Genomic DNA, 16,090 nt, shown 5'->3' with positions numbered 1-16,090 from the left:
CCCACGGGGGAGTGTACCCCTCCCCCCAGGACAAAAAAAAAAAAAAAAATAATGTGAAACGAACCCACACAGACGATATAATGATTGAGTATATAAAATGTGAGTGTACCAAATATGCTGTGCCGGAGGAAGATTCTGAACCGCCAATAAACGTCTCGGCCAACGCGCAGAACACGCTAGTGGCTTTTGTGAAAAATGAAAAATATGTGCACGTGTCCAAAATAACAAGTGGAAAGTTGTCCCCATGTAAGACGATATTCCTGGCGGTAAGTTGTCCCATGCACCAGGAGACGTGCAGGCCTGCGAGACGGCCACATTTGTCCTACCCACTTGTCTGCCCACGTTCAAACAAATCCCCCCGCACTCCCACAAACACAGAACAGGCACAAAATTGTTGCCCTCGAATGGTCGAGACAAAACGACCTTCTCGTACTCACCATCGACATGAAATGCGTCATATATAAAGAGGGAAAAAACGGACGATGGAAACCCACCAATGTTAGCATCACATCTGAGGAACTCCTACCTACTTGTGCCTGTTGGCATCCACATGCCCACTCCTTTGCCATTGGATTTGCGTCCGGCGTTATATTCATTTGTTCTTCAAAGGGAGAAGATACAAAATGGAAAATACAAAAGGTGGTAAATCACTCTGGGAGCGTTTTGTTCCTACAGTGGAGCTATTCAGGTATGGCCGACCAGAAGCGGCAGGCGAAGCTGTGCAGAAGAGTGTTTCCTCCATATTATCTGTCGTCTTTCCGTTTACACTGTTAATTTTTTTTTTTTTTCCCAAGGGCATATACTGTGTAGCTGCTCCATGGACTCATCTGCTCAGCTCGTGCGCACGTCGGGCACTGTGGACGAAGACACACCAGATGGAGGAAAAACTAGGTTCACCTGCTTGTATACCACGACTTGGTTACCTTTATTTTGTAGCATTTTTTGTACCATTTTTTGTATAATTTTTTGTAGTGGGCCTATTTGCTTGCTCGCACATGTGGCCTACGTAGAGGCAGCCTTTCAAATGTGCCCACCATGGGGCCTTTTTCCTGCGCAGGATGCACCCCAATATTGACGAACTCGTCGAGGACAGTAACTTAAACAGCAACGACGTCATCGGCAAGGTAATAGCCCATTTCATGACCTGCATTCCGTGACCCCCATTTTGTGATCTCCATTTTGCTTACCCCCATTTCCTATTCATGCGGCATGTTGGACAGATCGAATGCGAAGGGCACGTCATTCTGCATAGTTCCTTTTCCCCATCGAACAAAAGAGTGGCCGTAATAGGTATGGACACGGTCACTCCACAACAGGGTGCGCGCAGTGCGCAGTTAAGAGCGCACCTCATTCTGCTGCTTCGTCACATTATCATTATTATTGCCATTACTATTATTATTATTATTGATGTTGTTGTTAATTTAATTTATTTTATTTTTTTCAGCAAGCAGCTTCGAAAATAACCGAGAACACCAGCAAATAATAATTTGCGACTACTTAAAGCCCATGCCCAACACGGAGTTCGTTTCTTGGGTTGGCCAGACGATGCAGAAGTGTCTTTTTTTGGATGAGGACACACTGCTGGTTGTACGTTACGCAGTGTTGTACGCGCGTTATGCGTGTAGCGCGGGAGTGTGCACTTAGACACATGTGGGAGGCGTCCCTCATTTTAATTTTAGCACCCACTCCATGGCAAAGCTAAAACGAACAGATCTCGTAAACCCATCTGTTCTTCATTTCTTCCATTTCGCAGTACGGCTATGAAATATTCCCCATCCTTGTAGAATGCCTGAGTGGGGAATGGACCCTATCGAAGGTGGTGCTGCCGCAGTTCTCAATTAAAAATTTAAGCATTGATTTTTTCTATGACAAAAAAAGCATTCAAGACATAGAGGACCAGTGCCAGAACATGAGCGGGAACGAAATAATTGGAGAAATAGTTGCTCATTCGAATAACATCTTGCAGATGTTCCTGTTGGAGCCGCTGGAGGGTCAAACATACACCCAATTTGTAACCGTGTCCAGCGATTTTAATGTTGTTTTTTGGCGTTTTCCTTGCAACAGCGTCTAGCTGTTTTTTAACAACCCTTTTTGGCTAGCTAGCCAGAAAAAAAAAAAAAATTCTGTACCGTGCATAAAATCTACCTGTTTACTCTGCACACAAATGCAAAAAAAAAAAAAAAAAAAAAAGTCCCCACTATGGCGAAGTAACAACTTTTACACTTTTTCCAACGCAAAGTGAACGAAGTGAAAAGGAGCACGAAAAAATCATAAAGAATACAAAAACGTTGGAACATTTTTCTTGTCCTACCTAATCCTGTGTGCAGATATCTGCGACATACGGGTTTTGATTGACAACGGATGAGAGCTAGGGGCATATCATTTTTTTTTTTTATCATTTTGAGGGAACCCAAATGGGGTGACAACAAACTATATTTGCACATATGAAAACGCAGAAAAGACGTATGCAGACAAATGTTAATCAAGAAGGACGATAAAAAAAAAAAAATCGAAAGAGACTTCCATCCAGAGAGTGTGTAGCCTCACGGAGGGAAACTTAACCAAATGATTAGCAAAAGAAACAGAGCGAGTGATGTAGTTGGTGGAGAAAACGCAACTGACACTCTCCCACTTATGCGCATAATGTGTAAAGTTGTACTTAAATAATTTACAAAATTGTTTAAAATGTTCGTTGCATCATTGTGCCCCTAAAACTTGATAATAAAAAAAAAAAAAAAGGAAAACAAAAAATGCCAACAAAATGAACACGCATATGAATTACCCATCCATCGAACTTTTGCAGACAGGAATTTAGTTACACGTTGCGTTGTGCTGATTTGTTTTTTTTTTTTTTCCCCCTTTTGTTATCACTTCACTGTGATGATAAATGTGTGCAATTCGGAATGATACACTACATTGTGTTGATTTATTTTTTTTTGCTTACATTTCACCTTTGAGTGTTAATTTGTTTAATTGACATTTTCTCCAAATTGAAGTTACACGTGGGTACGTTGCACCATCGCGGAAGAGTTGTCTTGTTCACTCGAAAAGTTTGTTCTATAAAGAAATAATACATGAAAAGGAAACACGTAAACAGTGCCGAAAAAAACACGCATAAAGTGTGCCAAAAAAAAAAAAAAAAAAACGTCCATAAAGTTCCCCCCAAAAAACACACTACCAGGACGTGTGTACACATTTCTGCACATACAACCCCCACGTGCGGCGCGAACGATAAGATGGAAATATTAAAAGGCAGTGTAACAAAAATTGTGAATACACAGCGAAGAAATCCACTGAGCTACGATGACGATGGAAAGCCTTTTAGTTCTCTCTTCAGGAAGAACCGCGTCTCCTTCTACGAGGACCTGCGCACAGAGGCGGTGCTTTTATTGGTACTGAAAAAGGGGGGCAACCCGACAAGATAAGCCAAAATAAAAGACGTACACCTTAGTGTACATGCGTACTTCCACCTGAGCATATGTGCCATCACCATAGTTGCCCCTTTTGAAGCACACATGTATGTATAATTGCGTTCACTTTTTATTCTATGATTAGGACAAGGGAAGCGAGCCAATAAACTATAAGTTGTAAGAGCGCAAAAACGAATGTGTATTATTCATCCCCTGCATCCCTCCCCACGCGAAGTGGACAGAGTAGCTGCCTATTTTAGCTGAACCCTGTGCATGTGAATATGTGCAAGTATATCCTTGTGTGACTATACTTAAATGGAAAAATTCCCACCACAGTCAATATATTTTTCTTACGTGACAAATTTCAGGATTAATAGAGAATGCGTCTTATTCTCGCAAGGGAAACAAATAAGACACACAAGGAAAAAACAGGTCCTACTCTTTATGCGAAATGATTTCCTCGATTAGTGCGCGTCAACATATTTATGAGTGTTGCGCGTGAGGAAAGTCCTTTGCTTGCGGTTGGAGGTTCAAGCTAAGCACTCGGATGGCTGTTTTGCTTAGCTTGCCCCTGGTTATGTCTACAAGATGGCTCATTTGTTTCACATTTGTAATTTATTGTTACACATTATTTATTTATTTATTTAATTTTTTTTTTTTTCTCTCTCTCTTCCAAATCGCAGGAGTTTGAAAAAATCAACGAGATTATAAACAGCATCGACTACTTGGACACCTTGAAGGAAAAGGTGCACGACAGAAATGTGGAGAAAATTATCGAGCCCCTGGAGATATGCGTTCCAAGGGAGGGGATACCAAAAGCCAGGTATAAATATCCGTCACAAAATGAAAATAGAGAATTTGAAAAATGGGTGGAGAAAAATCTGTGGAAGCGTCTACCCATTGTGGGGTTATGTTTTCGTTTTGTTATAGTTCCTTTTCATTTCTCTGTCACTTATTTCTCATTTTTTTTTTTTTTTTTTTTTTGGTCTCCTGTGTAGCGATGGGGAATATGGCGATCTGACATACAAGGATAAATTCGAGGCGCTGAAAAATAAGTATGACGATTTGAAGAAAAATCTGGACACAAGGATTCACATGGAGCTGATCAAGGTAATGATCATTGGGCGCCCTGCACACTGTTGTCGTGCCGCTCAGAAGTAGTGCTCACAAATGTGTATTACTCCTGTCCATACATATCTATACAACCACACATACGTGTCATGTTATTTATTTTTTTTTTTTTTCCCTGTGCCCTGTCCGTTTCTCAACAGGCGGGAGTGTTCTACAACAAAGACGACATACAAAACGTGCTCCATATGGTGAGGAAATATCAGGGGGATCTCAAGACGAAAAAGAGCATTATAAATGTTCAAAATGGAATCATACAGAACGTCATGGAGCGCAAGTGAGGATGAGATGAAATTGGGGTTCCTGCAGATGAGGGTGTAACTCCTGACGAAGGCGAGAAATGATGGGAGAAATATCACACTCGTGGGATTATTCTCCATGCACTGCGCGTCATTCTGCCACTCCGTTCAAATATATTTGTGCTCCCCTTTACGTTCGCAGCAAATTAAGCAGAAATAAGCTTATGGTTGATAAAAAAAAAAATGAGGAGCTCATGAAAATGTGCCGTACTTACTATGAGCAGAAGTGAGGACAAAGACAAAAATGGGAACGACGCCGAAAATGAAATGGACGGACACTCTACATACGTTTTATGCTTTCCCCATCATGTATTCATGGATCTGCTTATGAAATTATATCCCCCCTCCTGTCCACGCAGCAAAAGCGCACAGATAAGACTAAGAAAGCTGAAGCATGCGTTCCTCGAATATAAGATAGCCTTGGAGAGCATCGTCTCCTGTTGCGAGAAAATTGGAGTAATGAAACAACATGTGCCCTGTCCGTTTCTCAACAGGCGGGAGTGTTCTACAACAAAGACGACATACAAAACGTGCTCCATATGGTGAGGAAATATCAGGGGGATCTCAAGACGAAAAAGAGCATTATAAATGTTCAAAATGGAATCATACAGAACGTCATGGAGCGCAAGTGAGGATGAGATGAAATTGGGGTTCCTGCAGATGAGGGTGTAACTCCTGACGAAGGCGAGAAATGATGGGAGAAATATCACACTCGTGGGATTATTCTCCATGCACTGCGCGTCATTCTGCCACTCCGTTCAAATATATTTGTGCTCCCCTTTACGTTCGCAGCAAATTAAGCAGAAATAAGCTTATGGTTGATAAAAAAAAAAATGAGGAGCTCATGAAAATGTGCCGTACTTACTATGAGCAGAAGTGAGGACAAAGACAAAAATGGGAACGACGCCGAAAATGAAATGGACGGACACTCTACATACGTTTTATGCTTTCCCCATCATGTATTCATGGATCTGCTTATGAAATTATATCCCCCCTCCTGTCCACGCAGCAAAAGCGCACAGATAAGACTAAGAAAGCTGAAGCATGCGTTCCTCGAATATAAGATAGCCTTGGAGAGCATCGTCTCCTGTTGCGAGAAAATTGGAGTAATGAAACAACACTGCGAGGGAGGGGGACCAGGGGACACCACTGAACCGTGGCGCAGCTGTCATTTCCTTCCCCTGGGGTCCCCGTCAACCCTATATATTATCACCAGTGCACACCCTACCCCCCACACACTTTACACGCCATTACAGGGAGACAAAATAATTCTGATGGACGTCGTGAAGTCTGCCAGGGCGCAAACGGACCTGTCAATAGCCACCGACATATTGAACACGTAATGGGATAAAAAAACGTTCATTTGTTTTGCACCACGTGGAGCATCACTTCGTACATCACGTTGTACATCACGTCGAGCCTTGCCCCGCCCCACATACAGCAAAAAAATTCAGGAGCTGGAGATGAACATATGCTACTGCGAGCATCAAATCAACGTAGGCCGCTTACATGCCCCAGGGGGAGTCTCTCCCCACAGCGCAGACTAATCGGGGAGTTGAGTCATTGCTCCTTCACCTGTGTCTGTGTGTCGGTTTGCCTTTATGTATATACATATACACATATGTACACTTGTAAACACCCTCATGTGTGTTTTTTGTGTCCCCCCCCCCGCCTAAAGAGCCTGAAGGACGATTTGGACGCCATGCTAGGGAAGTTACAAAATGAGAAGAAAGAGAAACGGGAGGTGATGAACCAGACACTGCAATATAAGGAGTACCTGGCGAAGAACAACGCTATGCTTATAGAGGTAACGTAGTAGAAATAATTTTTTTTTTTTACGAAACACACGTAGGGATGCTTTGTCCGATTGGTACTCCTGTGCATGTGTTCACACAGCTTCTAATCGATGTACTCCTTTACGATCCTTTTTTAATAGGCACTGGAAAACTTTCGTCGCGTGATGATCAGTGTGGATGAGCATCTCGCCAGGGAGGGTGACAGAAGTAATTTCAAGGAGACCTTTGAGAAGAGCAAGAAAAAGGTGCGCGCGAGATTTTTTTTGCCCATTTTTTGGGGTGGCTTCCTTTTGGGGTCCACAACCCGTCCCGCTGCGATTATTGGCGTGTACAATTTGATCCTTCGGTCTACCCCCCCTCCCCTTTGTGTTGTGTGTTATTATATTTCCCCCTCAACTTGCACCCCCTCCCCCCCACAGTACAATGACTTTGTGCGGAAGGCTGCGCAGAAGAACAAGGACCTCCAGCAAATGGGGGACAAGCTTCTCTTGGAGAGTGCCTTGAGCGGACGCGAACTGAAAAAACACCAAGAGTACCTGAACAAGCAAATAAGTGAAATGATAAAAAAAAAAGGCGTAGTAGAAGGAGGAGAGGAAAAACAAGGAGAAGAACAGAAGGGGCTCAAGAATAGGGGCAACGTTGGAGAAGCAGAAAAAACGAACAACGAGGAACAGCAAGACAAGAAGCAAAACCTGGAAGGGGAATCCTCCCAGGGGGCGAAAGAAATAGCCAATGAAAAAGAAACAGAACAAGCAGAACAGAAAGACGAACAGCCTACTCACGTGGATGAAAGTCTGGAAGGGAAAAAAATAAATCAAGTGATGGAGTTGTTGAAAAAGAAACAAGTAAGGAGGAGGACAAAAATAACATGTTGATGCGAATTCTCTGGCGTGAGGCAGCACAAAAAAAAACGCATCTCCTAACTTCTCCCCCTTGTGTGCAGATGAATAGGCTATCATTTGAGGACTGCGTGGATGTCATATACAAGGCGGTAAGAGGGATGGCGAGAGGGGTAGCGCGGGCTGGACATAGTCCCGTGGGAAGGGTGATCATCCACATACTGCTCAGAATGTGAAGTGCCCATTTTTATAAGCCAGTTTGTTTCTCTACCAATCGTGCCTCGCAAAAGGCACCCATTCTTCTTCTTCATGTTCCTGTTTGCACATTGCTCCACCCCATTTGCCATTAGAATATCCCTCTGACGCAGAGCAAGCTGAATGAGCTGAAGGCAATGGGCGAAGTAGACAAAGAAGACCTGGTTGCCTTCATTAAAACTTTTATAATAGACGAGGACGAAGCCTTACAGAATATGATTACCTTCTTTGAAATTTGGGACGTCCAGGTGGGTTCTCCGTGGTGTTAGGGTGGAGAGCATCCTCTCACATTTCGCAAAAAAAAAAAAAAAAAAAAAAGGAGCAGATTTGTATGCACACTGGCGTGTGTTAATGCGTCAACGCGTTCGTTGCAACCCTAAACATCTTCCAACTACATATATTTTTTTTCTCCCCTGCTTGGAACCCAAAACAGAAAACGGGTTACATGCACAAGGAGCTGATTTTGTTAATATTGAAGCAGTTCGGGGACAGGCTCACGGAAGACGAAATGGAATATTTGCAGGGGTAAGTGCGCAAAAAAAATATAAAAAAAAAAAAAAAAGGGAAGAAAAAAAAAAGAGCACAGCGAGTAGGACCAGGGGGGGCTACGTAGCTAAGACAACTCCACACAGAACATGTTTCATACATTCCCTATTTATACGCCCGTGCAAATGCGAAATTAATATATTTTTTTTTTTTTTTTTTTTTTGCAGAGAGGTAAATGCCTTCAAGGATTCTAACATCTCGTACGTTTTATTACCAAAAAGGGGCGGGGGGAAAAAAAAAAAAAAAAAAAAAAAAAAAAAAAAAAAGTGAGGGCGGAGCGGGTGCCCTATAACACGGGGGCAACAATAAGGTTACAGTGCATGGCGGCCCCTGGACTTATGCCTCTGTTGTGTCTACCAATTGTAACGCTTCCAGCTCGGTATCAACTTCCTTCCATTTTTCTCATTCCCCACAACGTACACCATTTAACAGATGGATCCAAGGAACAGACTAGGAGCACCATAGGATAGTGATACGTCTTCCAACTTGGTAGGACGTCACCACCCCCATAAAAAATGTGTCCCATTCAAGTGTACAATGACATAACGAGCAAATGTTGATAGGGGTTGTGTCACGGAGGAGTGAGTTCCACTGGGGGCTGGGGCCCTACCGAATGTGTGATCTCATTCGCTTAGCTGTGCGCATGCGTTCAGATGCATACCGTTTTTGGGTTCACCATCGGGAGGGTGTTACAGATGGAAGGTTGCAAGCCACACGAAGTACTCTTTTATGAGAGTCGTTTCCATTTTTTCTACTTTTGGTTTTCCATATTATTTTTTTTCAGTTTGGTGAGCCCACTGAAGTGGCTACTTTTAACCTACGCAGTGTTGCTACCACACAATGTACAACTTTTTTTTTTTTTTTTTTTTGTTTGCCTTTTTAACGTGGTAAGGAGCGGATAAAATAGAGCTTTTTATAGGTTATTTACGAGTGGTGGGGAAGAGGAACAAAATGGAAAATTCGTCCTTCTTCTTCTTCTTCTAGTCATTTTACCCGCCTTTTCCCCCCCCCAGGGTGGGATGGAGCAAGGTATATGTAAAATGAGGCATTTTATAAACGCGCCATTTATAAATGTGGCAGGGGTGACTATCCCGTTGGAGAAGGATCATGAAAAAAAGGTCCACCCTAATGGATCCTCTGACGAGTTTGCAAAAATGTGAAGTGAGGCAAGATAATCCCTAGGTGTATATTGTGCCCATTCGTTGTACGTATGTATGTATGCATGCATGTATGTGTGGCCTATGCATTTTCTTGCCCACGTGTACATGCTTCCGCTCCTGCCCGTCGGCGCACGTGAAAAGGAAAAAGGGGAGGCCAGCCTGCCATCTCCCAAAATGCGACGAACAAGGAGAAACAACACGATGTTTTTATACTTAAAAAAAAAAAAAAAGGATAGCGATTGTACCTAATGGGCTTCTTAACATATAGCCCGTTCGGGAGTCCGCTTAACCGAATTGGTGCCCTTCTCATGCATGGAGCGAGAGCGAAGAGATCTCCTCCTGCTGGGCCATTTTTAAATCTTCCCCTTCTTTAAGGGATAATCCATTTTGAGGAAAAAGAAAAAAAAGGCATATAACATTTCTTGGTCCCAGTGTTAATGAATTTTTTTTTTTTTTTTTTTTTTTTGTTCTTTTTGGGCATTTTTTAAGTGAAGAGAAATGGGGGGAAGTAAAAACGACAATTCGCAGGTGAATAAGGGGGGAGGTGGGGGCTCGAGTAAAAGCTCCAAGGGGGGCAGTAGCAAGTCCAGGGATGGGATAGGCAAGTCCAAGGAGGGGGTAGGAAAGTCTAAGGATGGGATAGGCAAGTCCAAGGAGGGGACAGGCAAATCCAAGGATGGGGAAGACAAGTCCGCCTCGGCGAGAACGCCCACTGGGGAGGAGGACACGGCGGCAAAGATTGAGGACACGACGGTTGGCGCGGGGGATTCCGAGAAGGCAACTGGAAGCAGTTCTGCAGCCTGTGCCGAGGGCGCCACTACAACGGTTGCCACTACAACGATGGTGACTACAACGATGACCGCTACAACTGCGGGTAGCACCGCCGCCAGCCCCCCCAGTGGTGGCAAAGTGACAAAGGGGGGAAGCAGCAAAGGGGGGAGTAGTAAGGGAGGGAGCAGCAAGGCGAGCGCGAAGGGGTCAGGCAGCTCCAAGAATAGGGATAAGGGTTCAGCGAGCGCTGCACCCAGCGGTAGTAAAGTGGCCAAGGGGGGGAGCAGTAAAGGGGGGAGTAGCAAAGGGGGGAGTAGCAAAGGGGGGAGCAGCAAAGCGCGTAGCACGGGGAAGGCGCTGAGTTCGTTATCCAAATTCAACGACTCGTACGCCTTGATATTTCCAAACGCACTGCCAGTAAAGCAAGTGATGTGGGGCCTGGACCCCCTGAACAAAGTGTGGAGGTACTGTTCCATTGTGTACGCCAGACCAAAGAATAAAAATTTGAATGATTTAAATTTTATTTTCCCCTTAAATTTAAGTAAAAATGAAATAATGAATAAATTATCATCGACGGAAATGTCCACAAGTACCACTCAAATGAAAGAGTGCGATTATGACTACTATGTGCATTGGGAGAAATTTGACAGGCGCTTAGATTGCTGGTTAGCATATAAGAATTTGCGTCTGCTGGAAGAAGAGCCAGATGATGGGTTGCCTTGTATAGGGCAAATGGATAATGAACATTCAGAACATGATGATCATGCAGGAATCGATAAAGAATATCTGAGAGAACATGAAGAAAACACAAAATTAAAAACAATTAATCAAATTAAATTTGGAAAATATTTAATTGATACTTGGTACTTTTCGCCATACCCAAAAGAATATCAAAATATTGACATACTATACATTTGTGAATTTTGTTTATCCTTTTTTAAAGAAAATGAAGAGCTGCTTCGTCATACAGAAAAATGTGAAATCAGACATCCGCCTGGAAATGAAATATACCGTTGTGAAAATATTTCCATTTTTGAAATTGATGGAACTTATTTTAGAATTTATTGTGAAAATTTATGTTTCTTGTCCAAACTTTTTTTGGATCATAAAACATTAAAACATCGAGTCAATTTATTTTTATTTTATGTCATCACTGAGTGTGATAAATTTGGCTATCACATCACAGGATACTTTTCAAAAGAAAAATATTCAAAAAATAATGTGTCTTGCATTTTGACCCTTCCTCAACATCAGAAAAAAGGGTATGGAAAATTTTTAATAAATTTTAGCTACTTTTTATCTCAAACTGAAAAACGTACTGGTACTCCTGAAAGGCCTTTATCAGATTTGGGAGTGGCTTCTTATATGGCTTACTGGTACGAGACACTGCTCAAGGTGCTGGTCAACTATGAAGAGTTGTCCATTCAAGACTTGTCGGAAATGACTAGCATTGAGACCAATGATATTATTTCGTGTCTTGAGGAGAAGGAGATTTTTAAAACTGTCGCCAGTGCGGGAGGGGAGTCTGTGTACTACATCAACCCGCAGCAGCTGGAGTTTGTGCTCGCCAAGGTGGGCCAAAAGAACTACGAATTGTGCAGGAGTAAGCTGCACTGGGTCTCCTACGATTATTACTTGGCCATGTACGAGTAGGCACGCGGTGGGCGATGTGTACGTGTGTGTGCGCATGCCGCACATACCGCACATACCGCACATACAGCAGACGCCGCAGGTGTGCGTGTGTGTTTGCATTTCTGCGTCCTTCCGCTGATGGGCATAATAATCTCACCCCTGGCTTGCCATCTTTTTTTTAATTTTTTTTTTATTTTTTTGTTCAGCGGAGTTTTGCGCGCACCCCGGTCGCCTTGTCAAGGGGAAAACGCACACTTTGCTGTGGTGACTTTTTAAACCCGATTTGCATCCATTTGCATCCATATGCATCAGTTTGCCGCGAATTGTAGCGATGTGAAGGAGTTGCAGGGGAGGTGCGGCCTCCCCGTTGTAACATCTGTCTTAACCAATTTGTTGTACAACCGGTCATCCATTTTCCCGCGCCAACGCGGCAATGCGCCCATGTGGCAATGTGCAAATGAATTAAAGGGGAAGAAAAGCCCCTGTTGTGTGGTGGCAAAAAAAAAAAAAAAAAAGAGAGTTCGTAGGGACACACAGCGTTGGCTATGAAGCTAAAAAAAAAATGTAAACACAGAGGGGTGACGTTCCTGCATTGGGAACAGAACCCACATTTGCATAAAAAAAAAAAAAAAAACTTTTTAAATGAATTACTGTGGAGGGAAAACGGCAATGGAGCAAAGCTTGACGCGCGTGCGTCAGTCGCTGTCTGAGTCGGCGTCGCTTTGGTCGACCTCGACGGCGGGTTGGTCTTCTTCCCCGTTATGCTCCTCATTCAGGTCCCCATTTGCATCTCCATTTGCGTCTCCATTTGCGTCTCCATTTGCGTCTCCATTTTCATCGCCGCCTTCCTCCTGCTTGTTCTTCTTCTTGTTTTTCTTTTTTTTCTTTTTCTTCTTCTTCTTTTTCTTCTTGCCTTCGTCCTCCTCGTTCTCCCCCTCCGCGTCCCCATCCGGGACCGCGCCAATCTCGCGATTGTAAATTTGTTCTGCCTCATTCATGTAGTCTATATTTTTGGACAGCTTCACCCCTTTGACCATGTGGAGAATTTTATGCTCGAGCTGCTTCTTAAATATAACTCCATATGAGTTGGTAGGGTGATCTGAGAAGGAGTCGATTCTAGCAGCCATGGCACTCTTGCAGGAGAGGTACCTGGACATGCGGCCCTTCATAGGGAGTGGCGTTTTCGAAATGTAGGAAGAATTGTAGAGAATGCCAAATTTAGGGGTTTTTTTATTTCCCTTAAGAGAATTAAAAAGGGCTTTTTCCGATCCAAAGATTTGTATACTGCTGGAAGGACATTTGGCTAAATTTACAAGAGACCCTGCATGGCTAATTAAACGAGCACTTAATGTATTTCCTAAGAGTTCCTTCAGGTTTGGAGAAACGATATTCAATTTTCTGTCCAAGTACTCCCATAACACATTTCTGGTATTAAAAAGGTTAATAACTTCATTAGAAAAATTAATAATATTATTTAAATCTTCTTGTGTTAATTCTTGTCCAATGGACAGGTTAGCTACTTTAACAATTTGCTCAGTCATCTGTTCATCATTTGTAATTTCAGTAATTTTTTGCTTTTCCTCCTCATCCTCAAAATTAAAATCTTCTTTAATTTTTATTAGGTTAACCAATTTACAATACATAGCTACATCTGTAACGATTTTCTTAAGTTCAGGGAAATGCCAACTGTACCATTCAATCACTCTCATGCTGAACAGGTTAATATTTTTATCCAATGATTCTATAGTACCTATGCTATTAATAATGGATTTGTCTTGCTTCCTTGGGTCCAATTTTAATTTTGATCTGGAATAGCTATGTCCTAATCCGATATTAAAATGTTTTATATCAATATCCCCAGTGTTGTCTACATAGGTACCAATTTTTTTTAAATAAAAATGTCTGCAGGCTCTAAACAATTCTAATATATTATTATTATGAATTATATTGAAGCCAATATTGGACAGGTACTTTCCTAAGTTGATATCTGCTACCCCTAATTCGTATTGACTTTTATTGCTGGGCAAATTTTGCTCTAAAAAGGTTAATAAAAAATCTGTAGCCTTGCCTTCATTAATGTGGAGCAAATTATCTAACGCTGTTTCTGCTGTTTCAAAAGATATGAACGAACACAATTGTACAATCTCGTGAAATAAATCAGCCTTTTGAATTTTCTTCTCCAAATTTTCATTGCTGCCTATTTGCTCCCATTCCTTTACCCTCAGCAGGAAATATCCCGCAGAGCATTCGAACAGGATGTACAGCTCCGTCATTTTGTCGCTCTTACAACCGTTGCTGATGATAGGGAACAAGAACACAGCAAACCTCATTCGACAAATAATACATGGGGGGGGGGTATATAACCTTTATAAACGCATCTCGTCCGTCGTATGGCGATGGGGCGTAGGGGAAAGAGGTTTTTTTTTTTTTTTTTTTTTTTTACTCCATCTCATATGCGTTCTTTAATTAAGCGGTCGTGTATCTGTGTTGTTACGCGGGTTAGCAACCCTTTTGCTAATTAACAAAAAAACCGCGTCGCATATATATAACGAGGAGATGCGCAAAAAAAAAAAAATGCAATTAAAAAATGGCCTTAAAAAAATGCAGTAAAAAAAATGTAGCCAAAAATGGAGTTAACAATGCAGCAAAAATGAGAACAAAGGAAAAAAAAAAAAAAAAAAAAAAAAAAAAAAAAAAAAAAGCCGCGTCGCTCGTTTCCCCCCCCAATAAGGCTACGGAAGCAACGAGTATTTAAAATTCACAGCAGTGCAGCTTTTCAATTTCAACTCTCGCGCGCGACAAAATACTTGGGTCGCTCAGATCGGCACTCGGCCTCCGCCCTTGCGCGACAACAACAATTGGCCCAGTTGCCTGTCCCCTTGAATTCCCCACTTGAAAGGGAAAATAAAAAAAAAAAAAAAAAATATATCCCTATGTACATAAGCGTATGTTAATTTTAGTGATATAATTTTTAAATGGTACTGCCACTAACTGTTTATTTTTTTTTTCATTTTTTTTTTTTTTTTTGCGATGCCAATTTTAAATGAGGAACGCCGTCCGCTTTTTTTGCGGCCCCAATGGGACGCACTTTTTCATTTCATTGTGACTCTCCTTTGTAATGAAATTATTTTCAACAGGGTTTTCTCCCAAGGGGGAGCGAATTCTGTTCAGAGGTGTGCCCCGTCACAGGAATACCTTTATCCTGTTTAACAAACATGTGATGGCGGTGGGTGGGTGTTGTCCTCCTTGTCTCATCCTGCATTGTGCCAATGGCACGCTCAATTTCGTTGACTTGAAAAGAAAGGTGGGCCCCTGTGTGTGGGGGGATAATAGGTCTTTTCGAGGAGTATTATTACTTTCCCCGGCTCAAAAAAAAAAAAAAAAAAAAAAAAAGGTAGTTCACCCTCATCACCATTTTCGTCACAACCTATACTTTGGTCACATGAGATAACCGAGTAGGAGAAACACGTTAGGGGTTATAAAACTCCGCCCGCTCCTCTGCAGGCAAAACGCACGGCCGAATATATAAATACCCCTACACAAAGATTTATTATCCGTCATGGGATAAAAATGGGACGACGGGGCAGTCCCCACACGTGTAGAGACCATATATAACCCCCCCCTTCCCTCACACCATGCACGGTCCACATGTCACATTTTACACTTCCCGGGGAAAGACAATTCTAGAGTAATAATTTCCCTCTTCAAAATGAGGCACATTTAAACGGACCTTATTTACACATGACTATTTCTGTGCGTAGCTCGTGTGTCATTATATAAGTGATCACTCCATTATATATGTGGAGCGGAGGGGGAGGGGAGGGAAAAAAAGGACGAGGTTATACCAATTAGGGATATCCAATCAGTGAGGACGATTGCTCTGTTGTCTCTCGCAGGCCATTTCCCCCTTTACCTTCCATGAGGGGATGTGCATGCTGCAGTGATAAGTAGAGGGGGGGGGGAAGGCGCATTAACGCAGTTTAAGTTTATTGTTCGGCTACTACACAGCTGCTGTGGAGTCACCGCGTGGCAGTGCGCGTTGAGAGAATTCTCATGACACACAAATGGAAAAGATGCACCCTCTCCCTCCCCCCTTCACCCCCTCTCTCTATGCGTAAAGAATACGCGAGGCGCATCTAAGTGCTTGTGCCTCTCCGGTTCTTTTCCATCGAAAGAGAAAGGGTTGCTTTCTACCTCCCGTCCCCTCACGTCCCCACCAAGCGCAGGTAACATAGTAGGGTGTGGGGGGGGACC

General features: G+C 42.6%; 4 protein-coding genes across 4 annotated transcripts; 3 read left to right on the top strand and 1 right to left on the bottom strand.

Moving 5' to 3' along the window:
• Nucleotides 1-80: 80 nt before the first annotated feature.
• On the top strand, nucleotides 81-2,071 carry AK88_02657 (uncharacterized protein; the record flags this gene model as incomplete). Its single annotated transcript, XM_012480282.1, has 7 exons — nucleotides 81-266; nucleotides 379-688; nucleotides 795-891; nucleotides 1,058-1,124; nucleotides 1,221-1,290; nucleotides 1,445-1,587; nucleotides 1,754-2,071. The coding sequence occupies 7 exons, from the start codon at nucleotides 81-83 to the stop codon at nucleotides 2,069-2,071; spliced, it is 1,191 nt and encodes a 396-aa protein (XP_012335705.1).
• Nucleotides 2,072-3,236: 1,165 nt separating this feature from the next.
• On the top strand, nucleotides 3,237-9,433 carry AK88_02656 (uncharacterized protein; the record flags this gene model as incomplete). Its single annotated transcript, XM_012480281.1, has 19 exons — nucleotides 3,237-3,392; nucleotides 4,094-4,233; nucleotides 4,409-4,520; nucleotides 4,682-4,815; nucleotides 4,980-5,063; nucleotides 5,197-5,293; nucleotides 5,332-5,465; nucleotides 5,630-5,713; nucleotides 5,847-5,943; nucleotides 6,094-6,176; nucleotides 6,279-6,333; nucleotides 6,516-6,644; nucleotides 6,774-6,878; nucleotides 7,053-7,478; nucleotides 7,577-7,624; nucleotides 7,823-7,975; nucleotides 8,161-8,252; nucleotides 8,441-8,477; nucleotides 9,287-9,433. 19 exons carry the CDS (start codon nucleotides 3,237-3,239, stop codon nucleotides 9,431-9,433), a joined length of 2,313 nt encoding a protein of 770 aa, XP_012335704.1.
• A 498-nt stretch (nucleotides 9,434-9,931) lies between these two features.
• On the top strand, nucleotides 9,932-11,857 carry AK88_02655 (uncharacterized protein; the record flags this gene model as incomplete). Its single annotated transcript, XM_012480280.1, has 1 exon — nucleotides 9,932-11,857. The coding sequence occupies one exon, from the start codon at nucleotides 9,932-9,934 to the stop codon at nucleotides 11,855-11,857; it is 1,926 nt and encodes a 641-aa protein (XP_012335703.1).
• A 674-nt stretch (nucleotides 11,858-12,531) lies between these two features.
• AK88_02654 (uncharacterized protein) lies at nucleotides 12,532-14,109 on the bottom strand (the record flags this gene model as incomplete). Its single annotated transcript, XM_012480279.1, has 1 exon — nucleotides 12,532-14,109. The coding sequence occupies one exon, from the start codon at nucleotides 14,107-14,109 to the stop codon at nucleotides 12,532-12,534; it is 1,578 nt and encodes a 525-aa protein (XP_012335702.1).
• Between the last annotated feature and the right edge of the window lie 1,981 nt (nucleotides 14,110-16,090).

This window comes from Plasmodium fragile, assembly GCF_000956335.1.
Source record: "Plasmodium fragile strain nilgiri unplaced genomic scaffold supercont1.27, whole genome shotgun sequence".
In the NCBI taxonomy this organism is placed as follows: domain Eukaryota; phylum Apicomplexa; class Aconoidasida; order Haemosporida; family Plasmodiidae; genus Plasmodium; species Plasmodium fragile.
This window is presented reverse-complemented; position numbering and strand designations above follow the sequence as displayed.